Raw genomic sequence first — 20,809 nt, forward strand, 5'->3', positions numbered from 1 at the left:
ATATTCGAATTTTATTAACCGTACACCGATTCATTAGTTGATTACTATATATCATGGGCACCCGAGCAGAGGAGAATATCAAAATAATAACAACTGAATCACAAACCCTATTTTTATATCTTGGTTAGTTATCATTAACTTATTGAGACATAACTTTTCTATAACAAGTTTAGTTGGGCAATCTTATTTTGTTATGATCCTGCTATTAATATATTTTCTTTAAATAACATTTAGATAAGATGTTTTGTTGTAGAACAAGTTCTGTTATTATTGTATTATTGAGAGTGCACCATTATTTGATCATCAATAGCACAACAATAAAATTTTGCAATCACAACTACACCATGCGAGATTTACAGCAAAAGAAGTGAAAAAGTTAACATTTGCTGATTTCCATACAAAAAGTTCGGTTAAGCTGAACTTTTGACGCAGAACTAAGAATTATTTGTAATTTTAATTTCTATTTAGTTCGATCCATTTCAGTGGAAAAAATGTAGAATTTCTGTTGGTTCTGTTTAGGAATTAAAAAGGTGAACAGTCGCATGATTCACCATAACTCATAATCAAGTTTTGAAATTATCTCAAGACCGTTTGGGCCAGGAAGACTGGAAGCGTGTCATTCTCTTTGAATGATTGGCTTATGAGTTATAGTGGGTTATGGCCTTAGTCATGGCTTTTTATTGCTTTTTATTTTTAAAATGGAACCAACAGAAATTATTTTTTTCCTCTGAAATGGCTCTAACTTAGGGGTTACATATCTACCTAGCGAGGATAACAAACTTTGTTATGATTCTGATATCATAACTCATTTTGCATCCATATTGTTATCAATAACTGTATAATATCAAAATTTGTTATTGAAACATTGTATAAATTCACTGTTATTAAGTTGTTATGCAACTAACAAAACCTGTTATTTAACTGGTCTTACAGTAACATTTTTTTGTAATGATTTTTGTTATTTTGCCGGTTATGACAGACAAGTTTATAACATGAAAATAAAATGACAAGTTATGTTAATAACATGAAAATAACTCTATGCGGTACTCAGTTGTTTTGCCAAAATAACACATTTCATTATGCTGTTGATATTCCCTTCTGCTCGGGCAGTAAACTGTTCGATCGTAAAGTTTCGAGTTGAACTTGAATTCAGGTTAGTCACTACATCTTCGGGTCTTCTCGTGGTTGTCTAGTGAGTAGGCGTCGTGAGTTCGAGTCTCACCGAGAGGACGAGTAACTTTTTCGCAAATTCCACTTCAATTTGTCAATTTCTCACTCACGCCAGTACCCGAGCAGAGAAGAATATCAAACCAATAACTATCATATCACATAATATGTTTTTATATCTTGTTTTGTTATTATTAACTTATCAAGGCATTACTTTTCCATAACATGTTTTGTTTGACAATCTTATTTTGTTATGATCAAGCTATTGATATACACGCATAAAATAATATTTTAATCATATGTTTTGTTAAAGAACAAGTTTTGATATTGTTATACTTTTGAGAGTGTACAAACATGTAATAAACAATAGTACAACAATAACAAGTTTTGAAATTGAAACTACATCATTCGAGATTTTGTTTACAGCACATCGTTCACAGCATACCGTGTGTATGATCCTAATTAGTTACTCTAATTGGAATCGCACGAGCTTTTCAGTTTATTATTTTATAAACACTTCGTTAATTATGACCTGTTTTATGTTCCTTTTAAAGTATTTAGTTACGTATATTCGTAGCTATTCCTTAGAAATTCGATATAGTGGGCCTCAGAATGTTGTTTTCTTGATGAGTTTGTAGTTTATTACAAATACTTAGACTCATGTTTATTTTTTATTTTGTCATTAGGATGCAGTGTCCGACACAGCATACATTTGCGTGTGCGTGACTGACAGTAGTTTGACAGATTTCCCATAGGAAAACTTTAAATAAAGCAGACCTCGACGGAACGAACGCTATGTGTTCCAGGCTTTAGGTCTAGGATTGTTTAAAAGGATGGTAAAAAAAATCCAATTCCTTAAATTTTCAAAAAAAATGTAACTTAATAACCTCTGAACCGACTTTTATTATTTTGTAATTGTAGGGCAAATCGTCTATTGTTGCACACCTTAAAAACTTTATAATTTTGTTCCACACTCTATGCTTTTGTTATGAGGTGTGCAAGAATTGGTGATTTTTTAAAGTGTGCAACAATTGGCGATTTACTCTATTTATTTTTTTTTTAATTTTTTTATATCAATGATTATTGATATGCTCTAAACGCTTAATTTGCTATTCATATAGGGCCTTGTACCATTTTACCAGGTGTACCTATTTTGGGTACTTGATGCTATCCAGCAATTTACGAGCGCTAATGGCCGCCACAATTACGCACACTTTTTGGTAGGGATAAGCCGATCTGACGTTTGGCTTGTGTCGTTTGGCAGCTGGTAGATAAGATTGATAAGAAAACTTATCGACCAGCTGCCAAACGAAACAAGCCAAATGTCAGATCGGCTTATCCCTACCAGAAAGTTAGAATGATCGCCGCGGCCATTAGCGTTCGTAGAATGCTTGATAACTAAGTCAATTTCAAATCAATTGATTTAAATTTTTGTATAGGGTTAGATACTGTACGTAAGTCATCGTGTGTGTACCTAAAATTGATTTAGTTACAGCGATATATAGGTACACCTACCCAAATGGTACAATACCCTAGAATTATGACTTACTTTGTTATTAGTTTGATAGCATAACTAATTTTGCTTTCGGATTGTTATTAATAACTTTAAAATAATAACATTTGTTATTGAAATATTTCCCAAATTCATTGTTATTATGTTGTTATCAAACTAACAAAACATGTTATTAAATTGGTCTTCCAGGAAAATTTTTTTGTTATGATTTTTGTTATTTTGCCGCTTATGACAGACAAGCTTATAACATAATTTGTTATGTAAATAACTTGAGAATAACTTATTTTATTACTCAGTTATTTTGCCAAAATAACACATTTTCTTATGCTGTTGTTATTCTCTTCTGCTCGGGTAAAGTCTATCTTTTAGAATTAGGCAAAACTTCTACTCGTCTGGTTAAGCCGCAAAAATCGATAATGAATTAAGTTGAATTTCTTCCAAAAATTTCTCCAAAGGCATCCTTGACAAAATATTCTAGAGTTTTCTCCAAGATTTAAGTCAAGGATTCACCTAAAACCCATTCAATTGGCCTTCTTTAAAAATTCTCCTACGGATTTTTTTTTTCTGAAACTCATTCGGGTATTATTTCAGGCAATTTAAAAAATCTGTCAAACGCTTCGAAAAAAATTATCCATTTTTTTATTCAAAAAGTGCACCAGAAATTCCTTTAGAACTTTCTCCAATGATTTGTTTAAAAAATCTTGCTTGATTTTTTTCCAAAATATACCCTTGGACTGTTCTAGAAATTCCTCTAAGAAATTTTTACAGATACTTAAGGACAAACGCCTTGAATCCCGCTTCAACAGTGCATTAGAACTTAAGGCATATAAATCTTAAGAAGCAAGCTTCAAACAACAGTATATTTTAATTAGGGTTTTGCTCACTTGTACTAAGTTTGAAGAGATCTTCTTAGATCAGGTGCGCTGGTTTTGTTTACGAAGAGATTTGTACGCTCGAAATGTACCAAAGTTGGCCATTGTGGCGGCCATTTTCAGATTCTAACAAGTTTGTCGACAGATTTTTACGAAATTCCTCCAGGGAATTCTTCAGATATTCATCCAAAATTTACACCAAGAATTCATTTGAAAAATCGTTTATGAATTTCTTCATAAACTTTCTCCAGGTATTCCTTCAGAAAATCTTCCTTTTCTTGAAGCACCAGAAAACCGATTTCTTTGACATTTTTTCCAGAGATTTATTAAGAAATTCCAAAGCATGATTTTCCAAAAAAAATCCTTCAGCGGTTTCTTCAGAAGTTTTTCCAGGAAATTCAACCATGATTTTTTGCAGAGATTCCAATAGAAATCCTAACATTAATGACTTCAGGAATGTTTCTCGGGATTCCAGCAGAAATTGTTCTACAATTTTTTTCAGCTATTTCAATAGCACTGGATACATATTCCCGCATAAATTGCTGAAGAATTTTTCTTCCTGTATTTTCTTTTTCTCCGAGCAAAGTTTAAAATTTTCATTTTCAATTAGTATACTGCCCATAACTGCATATTTGTAACATTTGCAGTTTTTGTCAATATTGAGTTAACACCGAGTATCATTTCAAAATTATCACTACTTTCATCCAGCAAAATAAAATTGACTAGTTTGTTCTACAAAATGTGAAAAAAAAATCCAAGTCGTTTTGTCTCATTGTCGAATATTCACGAATATGGATAACCGCACGCATAACAGTCACATTGGGAATACACACTGGCTTCATAGCGTACCGTCAATCATGGTCTAATTATTTTTCCGACTATTCCCCTAGCATAGAAGAAGAGCTTTAGAAGATTTCATTAAAAAGGATTTATTTTGAATTTTTGTCTTTTTTTAATTTCTATCCTCTTGCATACTAACGCAAGTTGCAAATATTGAGCTCAATTTTCTCCAATCTACTTTTGTCAAGTGTGACTGTTATGCAGTTATGGGCAGTAAATCGTTTTGGTGAGTGATTTTTTTCACTTCTTCATTCATTTTTCTGTCACTGATAATTTTCACTGAGAATCATAACTAGACCGTAACTCTTGACTATATTTCAAATCATCACAAAACTTGTTAATTAGAATACTAACTATCTGCTCTATTTGTTCATTAGGTCAAATTATTAACAGGAATTGGACTCTTTATGACGTGCAAGAAAATATTCATGACAGAGAATTGAATGGCAAAAGAGAGGCACTCAGCTGACAATTAATGTGACCAAACACGAATGAAAAAATAAAACAAAAGGTCAATCTTTACTTTGGATCTTCGAATTTTTACACTCTGCCTCCGAGAATACCTCCAGGAATTCCTTCATGAATTTTTCCAGGAATTCATTCAGACATTTCTTCAGTAATTTTTCTTCAGGATTTTTTTTAAAGATTTTTTAAGAATCTTTTGTTTTTCCAAACATTTCTCCTACCATTCTTCCATGAATGCCTTTAGAAGATCTTCTAGGAGTTTTACTAAGGCATTTCTCGAGTAACTCTTTGATTTTTAGTGGAATTCGTTTGAGAAAAATAAAACACAACTGCGATAACCAGATATAAATGAATTGACCCATCCAGATCACTAGGACAGGTTCCGCAAGGGCCTCGTTGAGGACTATTTTGGTTTTTAACCAAAATATGTAGTGTGGCGTACTAATCTCATGATTTTAAAAGAATGAGCTAGAAAAGATAGGCCAAAGTCTGCACCAACTCCGGAAAATCTGAAACAGGCTCCGCCGAGGTCTCTTTGGGTACACTTTTGGTTATCAACCAAAGCATGTGCAACGTATCAATCATGCACCAATCGTGAATCGTGATATGTTTCACAACATGTTTTGGTTGAAAATTATGAGCATTATTGTCTTACAACAAATTCCACTAGAATACAAATACAAATGTTACGGGGATTTTCGGCTTCCAGTCTTCGCGTAATCATAAACGGATTTATGCTCTACACCTGGCGTTTCGGCTACATGTATTGAGCCTTTTTCGAAGGATAGATAATCACTCCGTTCAATCGTGAGTTAGAATATGTTGAACATAGTCGTACGTCATCCATTCAGTGGTTGAGTTCGATCGTTGGCGCACTTTTCAAATCTAATCTATCTTTGAAAAGTGCGCCAACGATCGAACTCAACCACTGCAGTGGTTGAATGTGCAGTGAATGGATGACGAACGACTATGTGCAACACATTCTAACTCACGATTGAACGGAGTGATTATAATCATTATAATTATCTATCCTTCGAAAAAGGCTTAATACATATAGCCGAAACGTCAGGTGTAGAGCATGAATCCGTTTATGATTACGCGAAGACTGGAAGCCGAAAATCCCCGTAACATATCCACAATCACAGTCGATCCCCATACAAATACAAAAACACATGAAACAATGACTTTCATTTGTTTTTGTACCTCCGTTACCCCTGTACAATCCGAAATATCTCCGGAACGAATTCGGATAATGCATTAGGGTAATTTTCCAATTGTTGCACGACTAAAAACTCGCCCATTGTTGCACACTCCATGTTATTCTTATAAGGTGTGCAACAATTGGTGAATTTTTAGCCGTGCAACAATTGGAAAACTACCCTACCAATTGGGAGTCATAAACTTGTACTAATTTTTGATCGAATGGGAGTGGTCTAAAATAAATAAAAGATGAAATTTGACAAAAAGTCAGCATTTTGAATATGACTTGGGGTCGGAGCCGTGATTTTGTACATCATTTTTTTTTATGCAAGAAAGATGAATTTTGAACCCAATATTGGGGTCGTTTCAGCAGAAGTTCCTAAGAAAAACTCCTATAGAATCTCAAATACAATCTCTGGAGAAGCAACTAGTCTGCCCCTAAAAAAAATTGGTGGAATTGATGAATAAATTTGAGTGGGAATCCATGATGAAACTCTAATGCTATTATGATTTAATCTCTGATCGAATAACCTCTTTGAAAAAATCTTCAAAAGCTCTTGCATGAACAGTTCTGGTCTGAGGCTCTATTTAAATGGGTCTGGTTTGCCAATTCAAATCCAAGCGTAGAATTTAAAAAAAATAACTAAGATTCTAATACGTCTTCTCGAATTCCATGGGAAATTCTTCAATGTTTTGATGTATTTTTTAAAGAATTTATCAATAACATTAAGCAGACTCCGTTGGATTTTTCATTATAAAGAGTTTTGGAATTGCATGGCGAATCCATTGAAATTACAAATGTTGAACATCTCGAAACTTTTATTACAGTCATTATTTGATTATGTCCTATGATTTACCCTACATTCATCTACTCCACAGATCGTCCCGAGATCAACCAGGACTCACACGAAATCTACCTGTACACCGGCCAAACGGCATACTTCAAGTGCATGTCCAGCACCCTGCCCTCCAGTCTTGAGGCTCGCTATCACGTCGAGTGGCTCAAAGACGAATCCCCCCTTCATATGGACTACACCCGGATGCTCCTGTTGCCCTCGGGTGCGCTGGAAATCGACGAGGTAGTCCCGGCCGATCGAGGGACCTACCAGTGCAACGTCACTTCTGGGATATTCTCCAACCTGAGCAGTAAGTCGAATTTGAACATCAAGTCGACAGCGGGACAGCCGCAGAGTTTTGAGCCGCCCTCGTTCGTGATAGTGCCTCAACCGCAGACGGTTCGGGAAGGCGATACGGTCATATTGGACTGTGTAGCCAATGGGAACCCGAAACCCACGATCAAGTGGTTGCGAAATGGCGAGGAAATCGATATGAATGATTTGGATTCGCGGTTTCGGATCATTGGGACGGGGTCGTTGCAGATAAATTTCATTCAGGATCTGGATGCAGGTGACTATCAATGTCGGGCGAGTAATTCGGAGGATTCGTTGGACGCCTCGGCGACGGTCCAGGTACAAGTTCCGCCAAAGTTTATGCTGAGTCCGGAGGATAAGGTCGCCTACGAGAAAGAGGAGTTGGAGCTGCAGTGTTCGATCCACGGCAAACCAACGCCCATTATCCAGTGGTTGAAGAATGGCGATTTGATTACGCCGAACGAGTACATGCAGATTGTCGGAGGGTGAGTTCTTCATTATTGCACAAAAGACAAATCGACAAGCCCATATCTTTCCGCACAGCCATTGACCTTATCGGAAGCCAATATATTCCGTGCAATTGATTAATGCTTGTCTGCTTTTTCTTCTTCACCGTAACAGCCACAATCTAAAAATATTCGGCCTCATTGGTTCGGACGCGGGCATGTTCCAGTGCATCGGTACCAACCCGGCTGGGAGCGTTCAAGCTGCGGCCCGGCTCGAGATCATCGAACCAGGTAATTTATTGCCATCCTTGGCATCCACTTTTTTTTTTGGAGTGCAGTCAGCTGCAAATGCATCGCCACGATTGACTTGATTCTACTTGGTTTCTCTTTCTTTGCATTTAAATGACATATTTTTTTCGTAAATTTCTTTTCTGGTTTCGTTCCATTTCTCGTCTTCCGTTGGATGTGCGATTTATCGATTTGTGTTGGTTTGCGTTGATCGTGTTCTGTTTCACATCGGGAAATTCGGTTGATTATGATTTATTCGGCAACATGATTTTGCATGCAACCATTTGTTTCGTCGTTTCGACTTGACTTCAAAAGGACAAAAACGACACAAGAACAAGAAGTACCACCAGAATCAAGGCAAAATGAAATCTTACGAGAAGCCCATCCATTCCGACCCAAAACTTTCCAAGGGCATTTTAGACAGCTTACTGTCGAAGACGAAAGACAAGGCCAACATCAATCAGAACAAGTTCCAGTACGACGACTACACTGACGATGACTACCTTGAACACGAGGAAGACCACGACGAAGACGAAGACGACTCTGGGAAAATCTACGCCCTGAGACCTAACGAAGACCCGAACAAGCTGTACCAATCGCTAACGACTGGGACACGATCATCCGAAGCCGGTCCACCCGAAATTGGACACTTTTCTAATTCACACTATCCCATCAACGCTGTCACGCGGAAATATCCGAAAACGCACCTTCTAGATGGAAGTGGAAAGTTTGCAGCGCCACTCCCCGGACCCCCGCGAGATCTACAGGCGCAGATCGTGAAGCCGCGCTTCATTACCCTGAGCTGGCTGGAACCGGCCAAGAACCCGGACGAGGTCATCTCTTACTCGGTGTACTACAAGATGCATACCAGCGAGAGGTAATGTGTTGGGTACGCAGTCTTACATCTGATAATCTCACACCTTCTTTTACAGGGAACGCAAAATCACCACAAATTCCCGCGACGAACAAGAAGTTAACATCCAATCGCTCCTACCCGGGAAGACCTATCAATTCCGGGTGATCGGAAACAGCAATCACGGCTCCGGCGAGTCTTCCCAAGTGCTGGAAGTTCGAACCCACTCGGAGGAGAACATCGCTGGACCTCCGCAGAACATTCGCGGTGAAGCCCTCTCCGATAAAGAGATCCATTTGCAGTGGGACCCACCTTTGACATCGACCGCCGAGATCTCCAAGTACCGCGTGTACTACGCCGAAAACGACAACGGCGACGAAATGTACTCGGACACTATGTCCACCGATATCACCATTAGCGAACTTCGGCCCTACACCGAGTACACGCTGTACGTTGTCCCGTGGAACCAGATGGGCATGGGAGATCCCTCGCACGAAATCGTCGTCAAGACCCATTCATCCGTCCCGTCGGAAGCGCCCTCGAACGTCACCCTGGAAGCGTCCAGCTCGACGTCGATCACCATCCGGTGGCAACCGCCGCCGGTGGAAGATCGCAACGGACAGATCACCGGTTACAAGATTCGCTATCGGAAGAACAAGAAACCGCTGCAGGTGGACACGACTCCGGCCAACGTTCGGCACTGGGAACTGAAGGGGCTTGACCGATTGTCCGCGTACCAGGTCAAGATCGCTGCCATGACGGTGAATGGTTCGGGACCGTTTAGCGAGTGGCACCACATCGAGACGTACGAGAACGATCTGGACGAGTCGCAGGTTCCCGGGCAGCCCGGGTGGATCAAAAGTAAGTTCTTGGGGTTACAGTCATCTTTTAGCTCTTTAAGGTATTCCTTACGTAATTACGCTGTAAATTCCTTCAGGAATTACCATAGAAATTAAGTTCTCTAGAAGTTCCTTCGTGAATTCTTTAAAAAAGATTTACCAGAAATTCCTTCTGAAGCTCCTCCGCGAAATCCTCTGAGTGTCACTGATTCCCACTGGGAATCAATTCAGGTCTTTCACTGAAAGTCCCATTGTGAAATCCTCCAGAAGTTCCACAGAGATTTCTTTCTGATGTTTCATCTTCAAGAATTCAGAAGTTACGTAGAAAATTCCTGTAGGATCTCCACCAGAAATTTCTCTAAGATTTCATCTAGGAATTTCTCAAGGAACTACACAGGGTATTGCTTTAGGAGTTCCTCCAGGATCGCTCCAGATTCCTCTAGAAATTTCTTCGGAAATTCTTGGAGATTTCTCTTGATGTTCTCCTGAAAATTTCTCCAGAAGTTTCACTGAGGATATCTTCAAGAGTTTCATTGGGAACTCCTATACTATCATTCTATGCCAAATTGCCCCATGTAATACGGGATCCCATATAACAGGGGACAGTTATGCGTAGAACGGCAGTCTAGAAGATTCACAAGGAATACATTTAGGAGTTCTACCGGAAATCCCTCAACCCTCAAGGAATTCCTTTTGAAATTTCATCGGCAGTTTCCTAAAGATCTCCACCGAAGGTTTCTGTAGGAGTTCCACTGAGCATTTATTTAGTAATTAGCCTCGTTCCAAAAAAACAGTTAACATATTTTTCGAATATTTTGATGATAATCTTTCGTTGAAGATAAAAATATTGTTTTTATATTTTAAAGCTTTTAAAATATTATAAGATTTTTTATCCAACCAAAAAGTTCCTAGAATCTTCTGGGAATGAAATTTCTCGTCTCGCCCAGGAATTACAACGGGAATTCATCCGACTATTTCCCTCCAAGAATTCCTCCGAGAATTCCTCCAGGAATCCCTCCAGGAATTCGTCCGGGAACTCTTCCAGAAATTTCTTCAGGAATTCTTCCGAAACTTCCTCCAGAAATCCTTCCGAGAATTCCTCCGAGAATTCCTCCAAAAATTCCTCCAGAAATTCCTCCAAAAAATCCTCCAGGAATTCCTCTGAGAATTCCTCCAGGAATTCCTCCAAGATTTCTTCCTAGAATTCCTTCAGAAATTCCTTCAAGAATTCCTCCCGAAAAATCAAAAAAAAATCTCCAGGAGTTCTTACAAAAATTCCTCCAGGAATTCTCCCGAGAATTTCTTCAGGAATTTCTCCATTATTTCCTCCACGAATCCCCAATAATTCCTCCACGAATTCCTCCAAGAATTTGTCCACGAATTCCTCCGAGAATTTTTCCAAGAATTCCTTCAAGAATTCCTCCAGGAATTCCTCCGAGAATTCCTCCGAGAAGTTCTCCAAGAATTCTTTCAATAATTTCTACAATAATTCCTTCAGGAATTCCTCCGAGAATTCTTGCAGGAATTCCTCCAGAAATTCTTCCGAGAATTCCTCCAAGAATTCCTCCATTAATTCCTTTAGGGATTCCTCCGAGATTTGCTCCAGGAATTTCTCTAATAATTCCTCCAGGGATTACTCCGAGAATTCTTCCAGGAACTCTTCCGAGAAGTCCTCTAGGAATTTCTCCGAGAACTCCTCCAGTAATACGAGAATTACTCCAGGAATTCCTCTGAGAATTCTTACAGGATTTCTTCAAAAATTCAACCAGGAATTCCTTCGAAAATCATTCCAGCAATTCCTACAAATATTGCTTCAAGAATTTCTCCGAGAATTACTCCAGGAATTCGTTGAAAAATTATCCAGGAATTCTTTCAAAAATTCTTTCAGGAATTCCTCCGAGAATTTGTCCAGGAATTCTTCCGAGAATTCCTCCAGAAATTTCTCCGGAATTTCTCCGGGAATTCTTCCAGAAGCTCCTCCGAAAATTATTCCAGGAATTCCTCCGAAAATCTGTACAGCAATGCCTCCTAGAATTCCTTCAGAAATTCCGCCGAAAATCCCTCCAGGAAATTTCTCCAGGAATTTCCTTCGAGAACTCTTTCAGAAATTCCTCCGAAAATTCCTCCAGGAATCCCTCCAGGAATTCGTCCGAGAACTCTTCCAGAAATTCCTCCAGGAGTTCTTCCAAAAATCCCTCCAGGAATTCTTCCGAGAATTCCTCTAGGAATTACTCCAGGAATTAATCCGAGAATTCCTCCAGGAATTCCTCCGAGAATTTCTCCAGGAATTCCTCCGAGAATTCCTCCAGAAATTCCTCCGAGAATTCCTCCAGGAATTCCTCCGAGAATTCCTCCAGGAATTCCTCCGAGAATATTTCCAGGAATTCCTCCGAGAATCCCTCCAGGAATTCCTCCGAGAATTCTTCGAGAATTCCTTCGAGAGTTCCTCCAGGAATTCCTCCGAGAATTCCTCCAGGAATTACTCCGTGAATTCTGCCAGGAATTCCTTCGAGAACTCCTCCGAGAATTCCTTCTAGAATTCCTTAAAGAATTCCTCCCGAAAAATCCAGAAAATTCCTCCAAGAGTTCTTCCAAAAATCCCTCCAGAAATTCCTCCGAGAATTCCTCCGGGAATTCCTCCGAGAATATTTCCAGGAATTCCTCCGAGAATCCCTCCGAGAATCCCTCCAGGAATTCCTCCAGAAATTACTCCGTGAATTCTGCCAGGAATTCCTTCGAGAACTCCTCCGAGAATTCCTTCTAGAATTCCTTAAAGAATTCCTCCCGAAAAATCCAGAAAATTCCTCCAGGAGTTCTTACGAAAATTTCTTCAGGAATTCTCCCGAGAATTTCTCCAGGAATTCCTCCAATAACTCCTTTACGAATTCCTCCGAGAATTTGTCTAGGAATTCTTCCAAGTACTCCTCCAGGAATTACTCCAAGAATTTCGCCAAGAATTCCTCCGAGAATTCCCCCAGGAATCCCTTCGAGAATTACTTCAGGAATTCATTTGAGAATTTTTCCAGGAATTCCTCCAGAAATTCCTCTGACAATCCTTCCAGGAATTCCGATGAAAATTCCTCCAGAAATTCCTCCGAGAATTCTCTCAGATATTCCTCCGATAATTCTTCCACGAATTCCTCCGAGAATTTGTCTAGAAATTCTTTCGAGAATTCTTCCGAGAATTCCTTCAGGAATTCCTCCGAGAATTCCTCCAGGACTTTCTCCGAGAATTCCTCCAGGAGTTCTTCGGGGATTCTTCTACAAGTTTCTTTAGGAAATTTTGTAGAAGATCCTTGGTGATCTCTTCCAGAAGCTTCTTCAAACATTTTTCCAGAAATACTAACGGAATTTTCTTTGATTATTGTTCAAAAAAGGGGTTGAAAAAAGTGCCTGAAGAAATTAGTTCGATAATTTCTTTAGGCATTCTTCGGTAAGCTTTGCAGCGAGTCTACCAAAGAAATTCTTGGCTCATGGAGTTTTCCAGAAGCTCTCTCGATACTATTTCGAGAAGCTCTTCCGAAGTTTCTCTGCAAATTCTCACGTGAGATTTTGCAGGAACTCATGTGGAAGTTTTCACAGGAATTGTTCCAGAAGATCCTTAAGAAATTCATCCAACTCTTCATGTAGAGGTTTTTCGCCAATTTGTCCAGATTTTTTTAAAGATACGCTTTGAAATTTCTTTCAAAATGCCATTCAGGGATTCTTCCAACAGTTTCATCTGAAATTTTTCTGTAAGTTTTCCAGGATATTCTTTCGCTAATTCTTAAAAAAAACTCCGGGAACTCCATAAGGAATTCCTATAAGATTTCCTCCGGGAATTCTTACATTTTCCTCTTTTAAGATCTACTAACAATTGCTCCATGAGTTCCTAGGAATTCTCCAGGAATTCTTCTAAGAGTTCTTTTGTGAGTTCTTGTATGAGTCGCATTGAGGATTCTTTAAGAAATTTCAGCGGCAATTCTCCGGAGTTTTCTCTAGGAATTCTTACAGATGCTCCTACGGGGATTAATTTACAATTTCTTTTGGGAACTTTTGAAGAAGATCCTTATCTCTTCCAAAAGCTCCTGCGATTTTTTTTCCAGAAGTTCTTTCGGAAGTTTCTTTGAGAATTTTTCCAAAAAATCATCATACCTCCAGGAATTCTATCAGAAATTTTACCGTGAGTTTTGTTCAGATATTCTTCCATCAGTTGCTCCGGGAATTTTCCAGAAGTTCTTCCGTGAGTTCCTCCGAGAATTCTGCCAGGAGTTCCTCGGAGATTCTTCTGAAAGTTCCTCCGTGGAGTCTTCCCGAAGTTTATCTAGAAATGCTTACGGACAATTTTCCGGAAACTTACACGGATGTTCCTCCATGAATCGTTTCGGAAGCACCTTGACAAATTCATCTGCAATTTCATGCAGGAATTTGTCAAAAAAAAGTTGATAAGACCCTTTAGAATTTTTTTTAAAATGTCATCCAGACATGCTCTGAAAATTCCGCAATAGCACTTTATAAATCCCGTTAACACCTTCCAAACCATCAGAAACTTCGCAAAAGTATATAAAACCCCTCTGAAACTGCGCTAAATTTTCTGAAATCCTTCTGAAACTGTCTATAAACCGCTCTTAAACTTTCGTGAAACCCTCTTAAATCCCACCTTGATATCCTCCTAAAGCACACCTGAAGTCTTTAAACCGAAGGCCGCTGAAATCCTTGTAAAATTCCAGTAACGAACCCATGAAACTAAACTGAAGTCTGCTTGAGTTCTTTCTGATATAATATATTTCCTGAAACCTGTTTAACGCCTTAGCTTCTCTGAACCACCCTAATCCGTCTTACGCACCCCTTTCACCGCCTTTGAATCTCTCTCTGCTCCTCTCCACTCCTTACACCCTTCTGCAACTTCTTTTGCAACCTCTTTATCATCCCACAATGGTCGGAAAAAGATAAAGTTCGGCCAAAACTCTTTTTATGTGTTTAATCGAAGTTATAGGTTGTCTAGATATGTTTATTTTTAGTGTTTAAAGAGGGGTATTCAAAAATTACGTAACTTCAATAATTTCAAAAACGGTAAAAATCAGCAAACCCCACATTTTTTGCGTTTTTTGTTAGAAAATCAATTTGAATTTGATTAAATGATCATCTTTCGATCAAATCCAATCAAGTTTGTTCAAAACGTGTGAAAAATGTGGGAAGATAAATTTAATTTCAGTCAAAAATGGAAAAGAAAAATAACGTAAAACATATGAAAAAAACAAGACTTTTTTAAATAGCTCTAATTTGATAAGCTGCAAATTTCTGCAAGAAGCTTAAACGTTTTTATGCATATTCTAAATTGCGGCGACACGTTTCGACACGAACCGTTTTTTAACTTAAAAATTACCAAAATTTCTAAGGTACAATATATGAAAATTTGAAATGATTTGTTACATATTAATTTTGCACCATACGTGCATTCAAACAGTTCAATAACAAGCTTTCATATGCTGGATAACATAAAACATATATTCCATTCTCAAAATATTATTATTTTACTTGTTTCGAATAATTCATTTTTCAATTTTATGACCTAGGCCACTTTGGCAGTGAAAATGTCATTGAAAAGCTGATATGCTTTTAATTAAGAATCATAAAACTACAATACATTATCTTTGTTATAAGGCGAAAAAAAGAGTAAAAATATCAATTCCGTTTTTTGAGAGTTTTGGCCGCTCCTTTGTATGGAGCCCGACCAATGTGCATCCCTTACATACTCCCATTGCTCTTCTTTTTACCTGAAACTCTCCTAAATTCCAATGAAACTTCCTTAAATTCTCCTTAATACCTGGTCGAATACCACATACTGCTTCTCCTGAAAATGCAGTAAACCTCTCAATCACGTTGATTGTCCCTGACAGTTTCTTATCTCTTTTTAAAATATCGCTGCCCTCATCGCTCCTTACACTTCTTTGAAACCCCTCGAAGCTCCATTTGCATCTTCCCTTTGACCACCATCCTTTCCTGCACCATTCCTACACTAAAGCTTGCTATCTTCTCTTAAATTCCACTGAAATTTCTCTTTTACCTTTAAGAACACCTGGGCCATCCCTTCATAATTCTACACACTAAGATCAGCTCGGTATTTTTCCAATGTTTTTACTGAGTTCTCAACAGCAGATTTAACTCGGTACGCTCGGTTGTTTCTTTTGCAGATATTCTGTAAATGAGTTACCGAGCTTAGCTAACAAACTGTCAAAAGTTGCTGATGCACGGTAAATATTGTTACTGGTGAACGGTAAATACGATTACCGAGTGTACCGAGATAAATCTGCTGTTGAAAACTCAGTAAAAAAATGGAAAAAATACTGAACTCAGTGAAAAAATTACTGAGCTGGAACATCTGAATCTTAGTGTGTACCCAGTACTAAAATAGAGATTATTGTGTATTGGATACCTCATACTCCAAGAAATCTTTTGGATATAAACATACTATGAATGCTTTAGCGCATTTACTGATGACCTCTGTTCTTTTTATCTCATTCTACAGCCCGTCCCGGTGCGGAAAGCATAACGGTTCTGTGGGCACCTCCGAACCACCAGGAAATCAAAGTACGCAACTACATTCTCGGATGGGGCAAAGGAATCCCGGATGAGGACACCAATGACGTCGAAGAAAACATTCGATCGTTTGAAATCCGAAATCTAGAGCCCAATACGGAGTACGTGATCTCGCTGCGAGCGCGGAACAATATGGGCGATGGCCCTCCGATCTACGATACCGTGCGTACCCGTGAAGACTCTCCCATAGAAGCTCCAACCCCTCTGGAAGTACCCGTTGGTTTGCGGGCGATCCCAATGTCCGGTACCTCAATCGTAGTGTACTGGACGGACACGACGCTGAGCAAAAGTCAGCATGTAACCGATAACCGGCACTACGTGGTAAAGTTCAATCCGACCTCATCCTCCAGAGTCCGGTTCTACAACACGACCGACCTCAACTGCATGATTGGAGACCTCCGACCAAACACTCAATACGAATTCGCCGTCAAGGTCGTCAAAGGTCATCGCCAATCCGCGTGGTCCATGTCGGTGATCAATTCCACGCACCAAGCGGCCCCAGTGTCACCCCCTCGAGATCTGACTGTATCCTACGACGATCGCAATCCTTTGACTGCCATCCTTCAGTGGCAACCTCCCAAGCACAGTAACAGCCCGATCAACGGCTACGTGGTCCTCTACACCACCGACCCGAACAAACGGGATCGAGAGTGGAACGCCGAAGCGGTGGTTGGAGACAAGACCTCTGCAGAAATCACCAACCTGGAGCCTCACACAACGTACTACTTCAAAGTACAAACTCGCAACTCCAAAGGCTACGGTCTGTTCTCCGCCATGGTATCGCAAACCACCGGAGCCGACGTAGACTCCAGCGAGAACCTCTCCATGCCGAAGGCGATCTCTTCGGAAATGATCTACGTGATCGTTGGATTCTCGATCCTTACGGCGGTGATTGCCGTGTCCGTCGTGGTTCTCATCTGTCGAAAGAAGCCGGAAGGAACGCCAGAACACGCAAAGAAGAGCTACCAGAAGAACAACGCGGGTATTATTAAGCCTCCGGACCTGTGGATCCATCACGATCAGATGGAGCTCAAGAACATGGACAAGAGCAATCACAGTACGACACCGGGATCGGTGGATGGTGGTGCGAGCAGTAGTGGAGCCATGACGCTGCCTCGGTCTGTGGGTGGACACGAGTACGACAGTGAAACGCCAATCACCCACGTGACGAATTCGTTGGATAAGCGAAGTTACGTTCCTGGTTATACAGGTAAGTTTTGAGATTGAAAATAAAATTACGTGTTCAGTACTTAAGTTGAACATCGCTCCTCAGGAACAACGACCCCTCTAAGTTCCACCATGGAACGACCACAGTACCCCCGAACACAGTACAACATGGCCTCGAGGCCGCATATAAGTCTCGATCAGCAGACGCTGTCGCAGCAGAGTCTACTGCAGCAACCCCCTCAGTTGCCTCCGGCGAACTCGTTGGTCCAAACGCCGGAAAATCCATACACTTACGAAGGAAACTATAGGTAGGTTGAATCAGCAATCCAATTAATCATCGTGATGAATGGAACTAAATGAATATCTGATTTTAGCAATCCCAACGTGACGTACGCTCCGGGCATGACCGTGGATGCTCCAAAACGGGGGCAGGGTCATCCGCTCAAGAGCTTCAGTGTACCTGCGCCACCAGCGTCGACGCCGATCATCAGCAGTCAGGGCAAGCATGGTGAGTGGAACATTTACTTTAAGTCTATTGTGTTATCATGCGATATTTGCAAAATTTCCGGAATTTTAGTTTTATTTAGGTATTTGAAGATCGTGAATAAGACTTATGTTTGAGGTTCGGTCGAAGCAAAAATGTTTAGCTTTGGATTTATGATGATGAATTAAGATTTATGAATGACATACAGGGGTTGGCCAAAATGTTTGGGATAGGCGCCTTTTTTTTTCTCATAAAATAGTTCAACATGCTGTAACTTTTCATTGAGTACATCAAATATTCTCAAATTTTGACTGTTTGTCAACCTATCATATGTGCACCATTGGTACAAATTTGAGCTCGATTGGTTAATCTTTCGCAAAGCTAGAACCGTTCTCGTAAAACACTATTTCTAAGTCGGGATGAATGACCCATAAAAGGTTAAAATCCCTGTTAATAAACAAACAACAACTATTTTTTAGACAACCATTTTTTGAGCTGTCATATCTCGGAGACCAGTGTACCCAATTGAATGAAAATTTGAGCGATTATCAACAAAATATTATTGCTTGAAAATTCTTCAAAACATAGCTATTTTTTGAACGCTGATGCACATATAGTAGGTTGACAAGCAGTCAAAATTTGAAAATTTTTGATGCGCTCTATGAAAAGTTACAGCATGTTGAACTTTTTTGTGAGAGAAAAAAAAGTTGCCTATCCCAAACATTTTGGCCACAACGTGTACATTATTGTATGGCCTCCTTAACCCTCCAGCACGCGCGCTGTTGTAAAAAGTACAACACTACCAAAAAACCTCGCTCGTCATATACAGCGAGAGCGCGGTGCAGTTTCGGTTGCTTGATGGCGCGCGTCCTGAAAGGTTAAAGCTAGTTGACTGTGTATTATCTTAAAAAAAAAAAAATAAACACCCCTCCCCGTGAATGATCCTTAAACGCACTGAAACCCAATGGATCCTCTCTTAAAACTCATCAATCATCAAACTCGCCCAGAAACTTCCAGAAATTGCCCGGAGATCCCTCTTCCTTGATTTTAAAGGACATAGAGTATTTTCATGCCTTCTACCCGATACACGCATGCAAAATGGCAGAGAAGGCCCTCAGTTAATAACTGTGGAAGTGCTCCCAGAACACTAAGCTGGGAGGCAGGCTTTGTTCTAGTTTGGACGTTACGCCAAGAAGAAGAAAAAGAACCTCTCTATATCTCCCCGGGCGCCTTTTGAAACCCTTCAACACTGCCCAAAGCCAACACTCACTGAAATCCTCCTGAAATGTAAGGCCGTTTTACTTCTGAAGCTACAATTTTATATTCAAATAAAATTTGAAGACCCTGGCCAAGATCACAGGGTTCGACGGTATTAAAGTGAAGGATGTTAATTGTAATTCTTGTAATGAAAATATCACCTTTAACACTTTAATGCGCCTCCAATGGTTCATTGCGAATCGGCTGTTACAGATGGAGTATGGCTGATTTATCAGAAATGCTCGATAAACAGGAGGGAACTGCTGGGGCCTAATAGTTTCTATACCCAGAAAACAGTTCCGGTCGATTGAGTCTGGGAAGGTTTCGAGAGTCGTTGTGAATCATAATGCAAATTTTTGTGTTTTGTGATGAGTCTCGGAATCATTTTTCAGTCAGCAGACTTTGAACTGTTTCCTGCGCTTCCCACTATTCGGGTAATTTTAACAAATACACTATACAAATACAAATTTAATTCAAATATGAAATAATTAGTAGTATCTCGCGTATTCAATTTGCTAATACATAGTTCTCAACATTTGATGTGCTTTCGTGATTCAATTTTCTCTATAATTTTCAATATCAATTTAAAATAACTAAGAAACTAATAGTGAGAAGTGCAGCATTTAACAGTGCTTGCTTATAGATTCGAAGCTAACGTGTGATCAAGACGAAATCGACAAAAACTGACTACTTCGACTTTGACTAACGTAGACTATTTATGACAAATTAGATATTTTTACATTTTTCGACTGAGTGTATGAAAGGTTTTCTTTAATATGGACTTATTTGGACCGATGCTGATAGTGCTAGGGATGTGGACGAAAGACAACTTTCAAAGATAATAAAAACAATACTAAAATGAGGATCAATCGACTATCTAACAGATCATAGGCACACCAAAGATTACTGAATTATAGGGCACAACATAAATTTGAACAATAACATTCATTAAACCTTAACATGACGAAAACAAAACAAATACAAAATCAACGATATGACAAAACCGAAACTTTCACACCTTCTACCGTAACCTTCGGAGTCAGTACGCAACAGTGTCTTACTGGACGACATGTTCCGTGCACGGCTGGTGAACTGCTTCTGAAGGATTACGTTCTCTATCCTATCCAAAGGCCTAGTGAACTGTCGTTGTCCGCGCAAACGCGAGACGCTTGTGCGCACAGTGATGGGAGAGGTTTCTACGTCCGTCGGCGTGCCGCTAGGAATCTTTCAAAAAAAAAAAAATTGAAGAGTACCGTTATGAAACCTTAATGATTTTTTTTTATCTAGTTCATTTATTTGAGGCTCAGTCGCGGTTAACGCTTTGTGGAGCCAGAATTCATTTTTTGTATTTTATGTACAAATATATTTAGACGGGACGGAGCCAGGGTACTCGTGGTAGCACGAGATTAGTGGGTCACATATGCGTTTAGGATGGGCGTAGTAAGGACTGGGGGTAAGGGTTTTCTGAAGCTCATCCGGAAGGTGTAACATAATGGCGTGTTCCTTGTTTTCGTAGCGATTCGGCTCCAGATTGTAATAGGCTTTGCATTTGTCGGATGGCCAGGAACAACACAAAAACACAGAAAAAAACGGGGGAGAAAACACAGAGAATTTACAGAGAATTAAGCATTTATACAAGACAAACGAAGAAAGTCGTGAATACATAGCATATAAGCAGGCCCGGATTA

At 39.5% G+C, this 20,809-nt stretch overlaps 1 protein-coding gene across 2 annotated transcripts in view; it reads left to right on the forward strand.

Annotated features, from left to right (window-relative positions):
- The window catches only part of LOC109413839 (neogenin), a 636,710-nt gene that overhangs the window by 600,931 nt on the left and 14,970 nt on the right, over window positions 1-20,809 (forward strand). Inside the window, exons 3-9 of one of the 2 annotated variants that reach the window (XM_062853347.1) lie at window positions 6,937-7,693; window positions 7,830-7,945; window positions 8,657-8,819; window positions 8,875-9,656; window positions 16,143-17,423; window positions 17,487-17,688; window positions 17,755-17,888. In XM_062853347.1, the coding sequence (XP_062709331.1) occupies window positions 6,937-7,693; window positions 7,830-7,945; window positions 8,657-8,819; window positions 8,875-9,656; window positions 16,143-17,423; window positions 17,487-17,688; window positions 17,755-17,888 (3,435 nt within the window). Of the gene's footprint in view, window positions 1-6,936; window positions 7,694-7,829; window positions 7,946-8,257; window positions 8,820-8,874; window positions 9,657-16,142; window positions 17,424-17,486; window positions 17,689-17,754; window positions 17,889-20,809 lie in introns of both variants that reach the window. The other variant, XM_062853346.1, reaches the window with a different exon arrangement.

Source organism: Aedes albopictus, chromosome 2, assembly GCF_035046485.1.
Source record: "Aedes albopictus strain Foshan chromosome 2, AalbF5, whole genome shotgun sequence".
NCBI classification, from domain to species: Eukaryota; Metazoa; Arthropoda; class Insecta; order Diptera; family Culicidae; genus Aedes; species Aedes albopictus.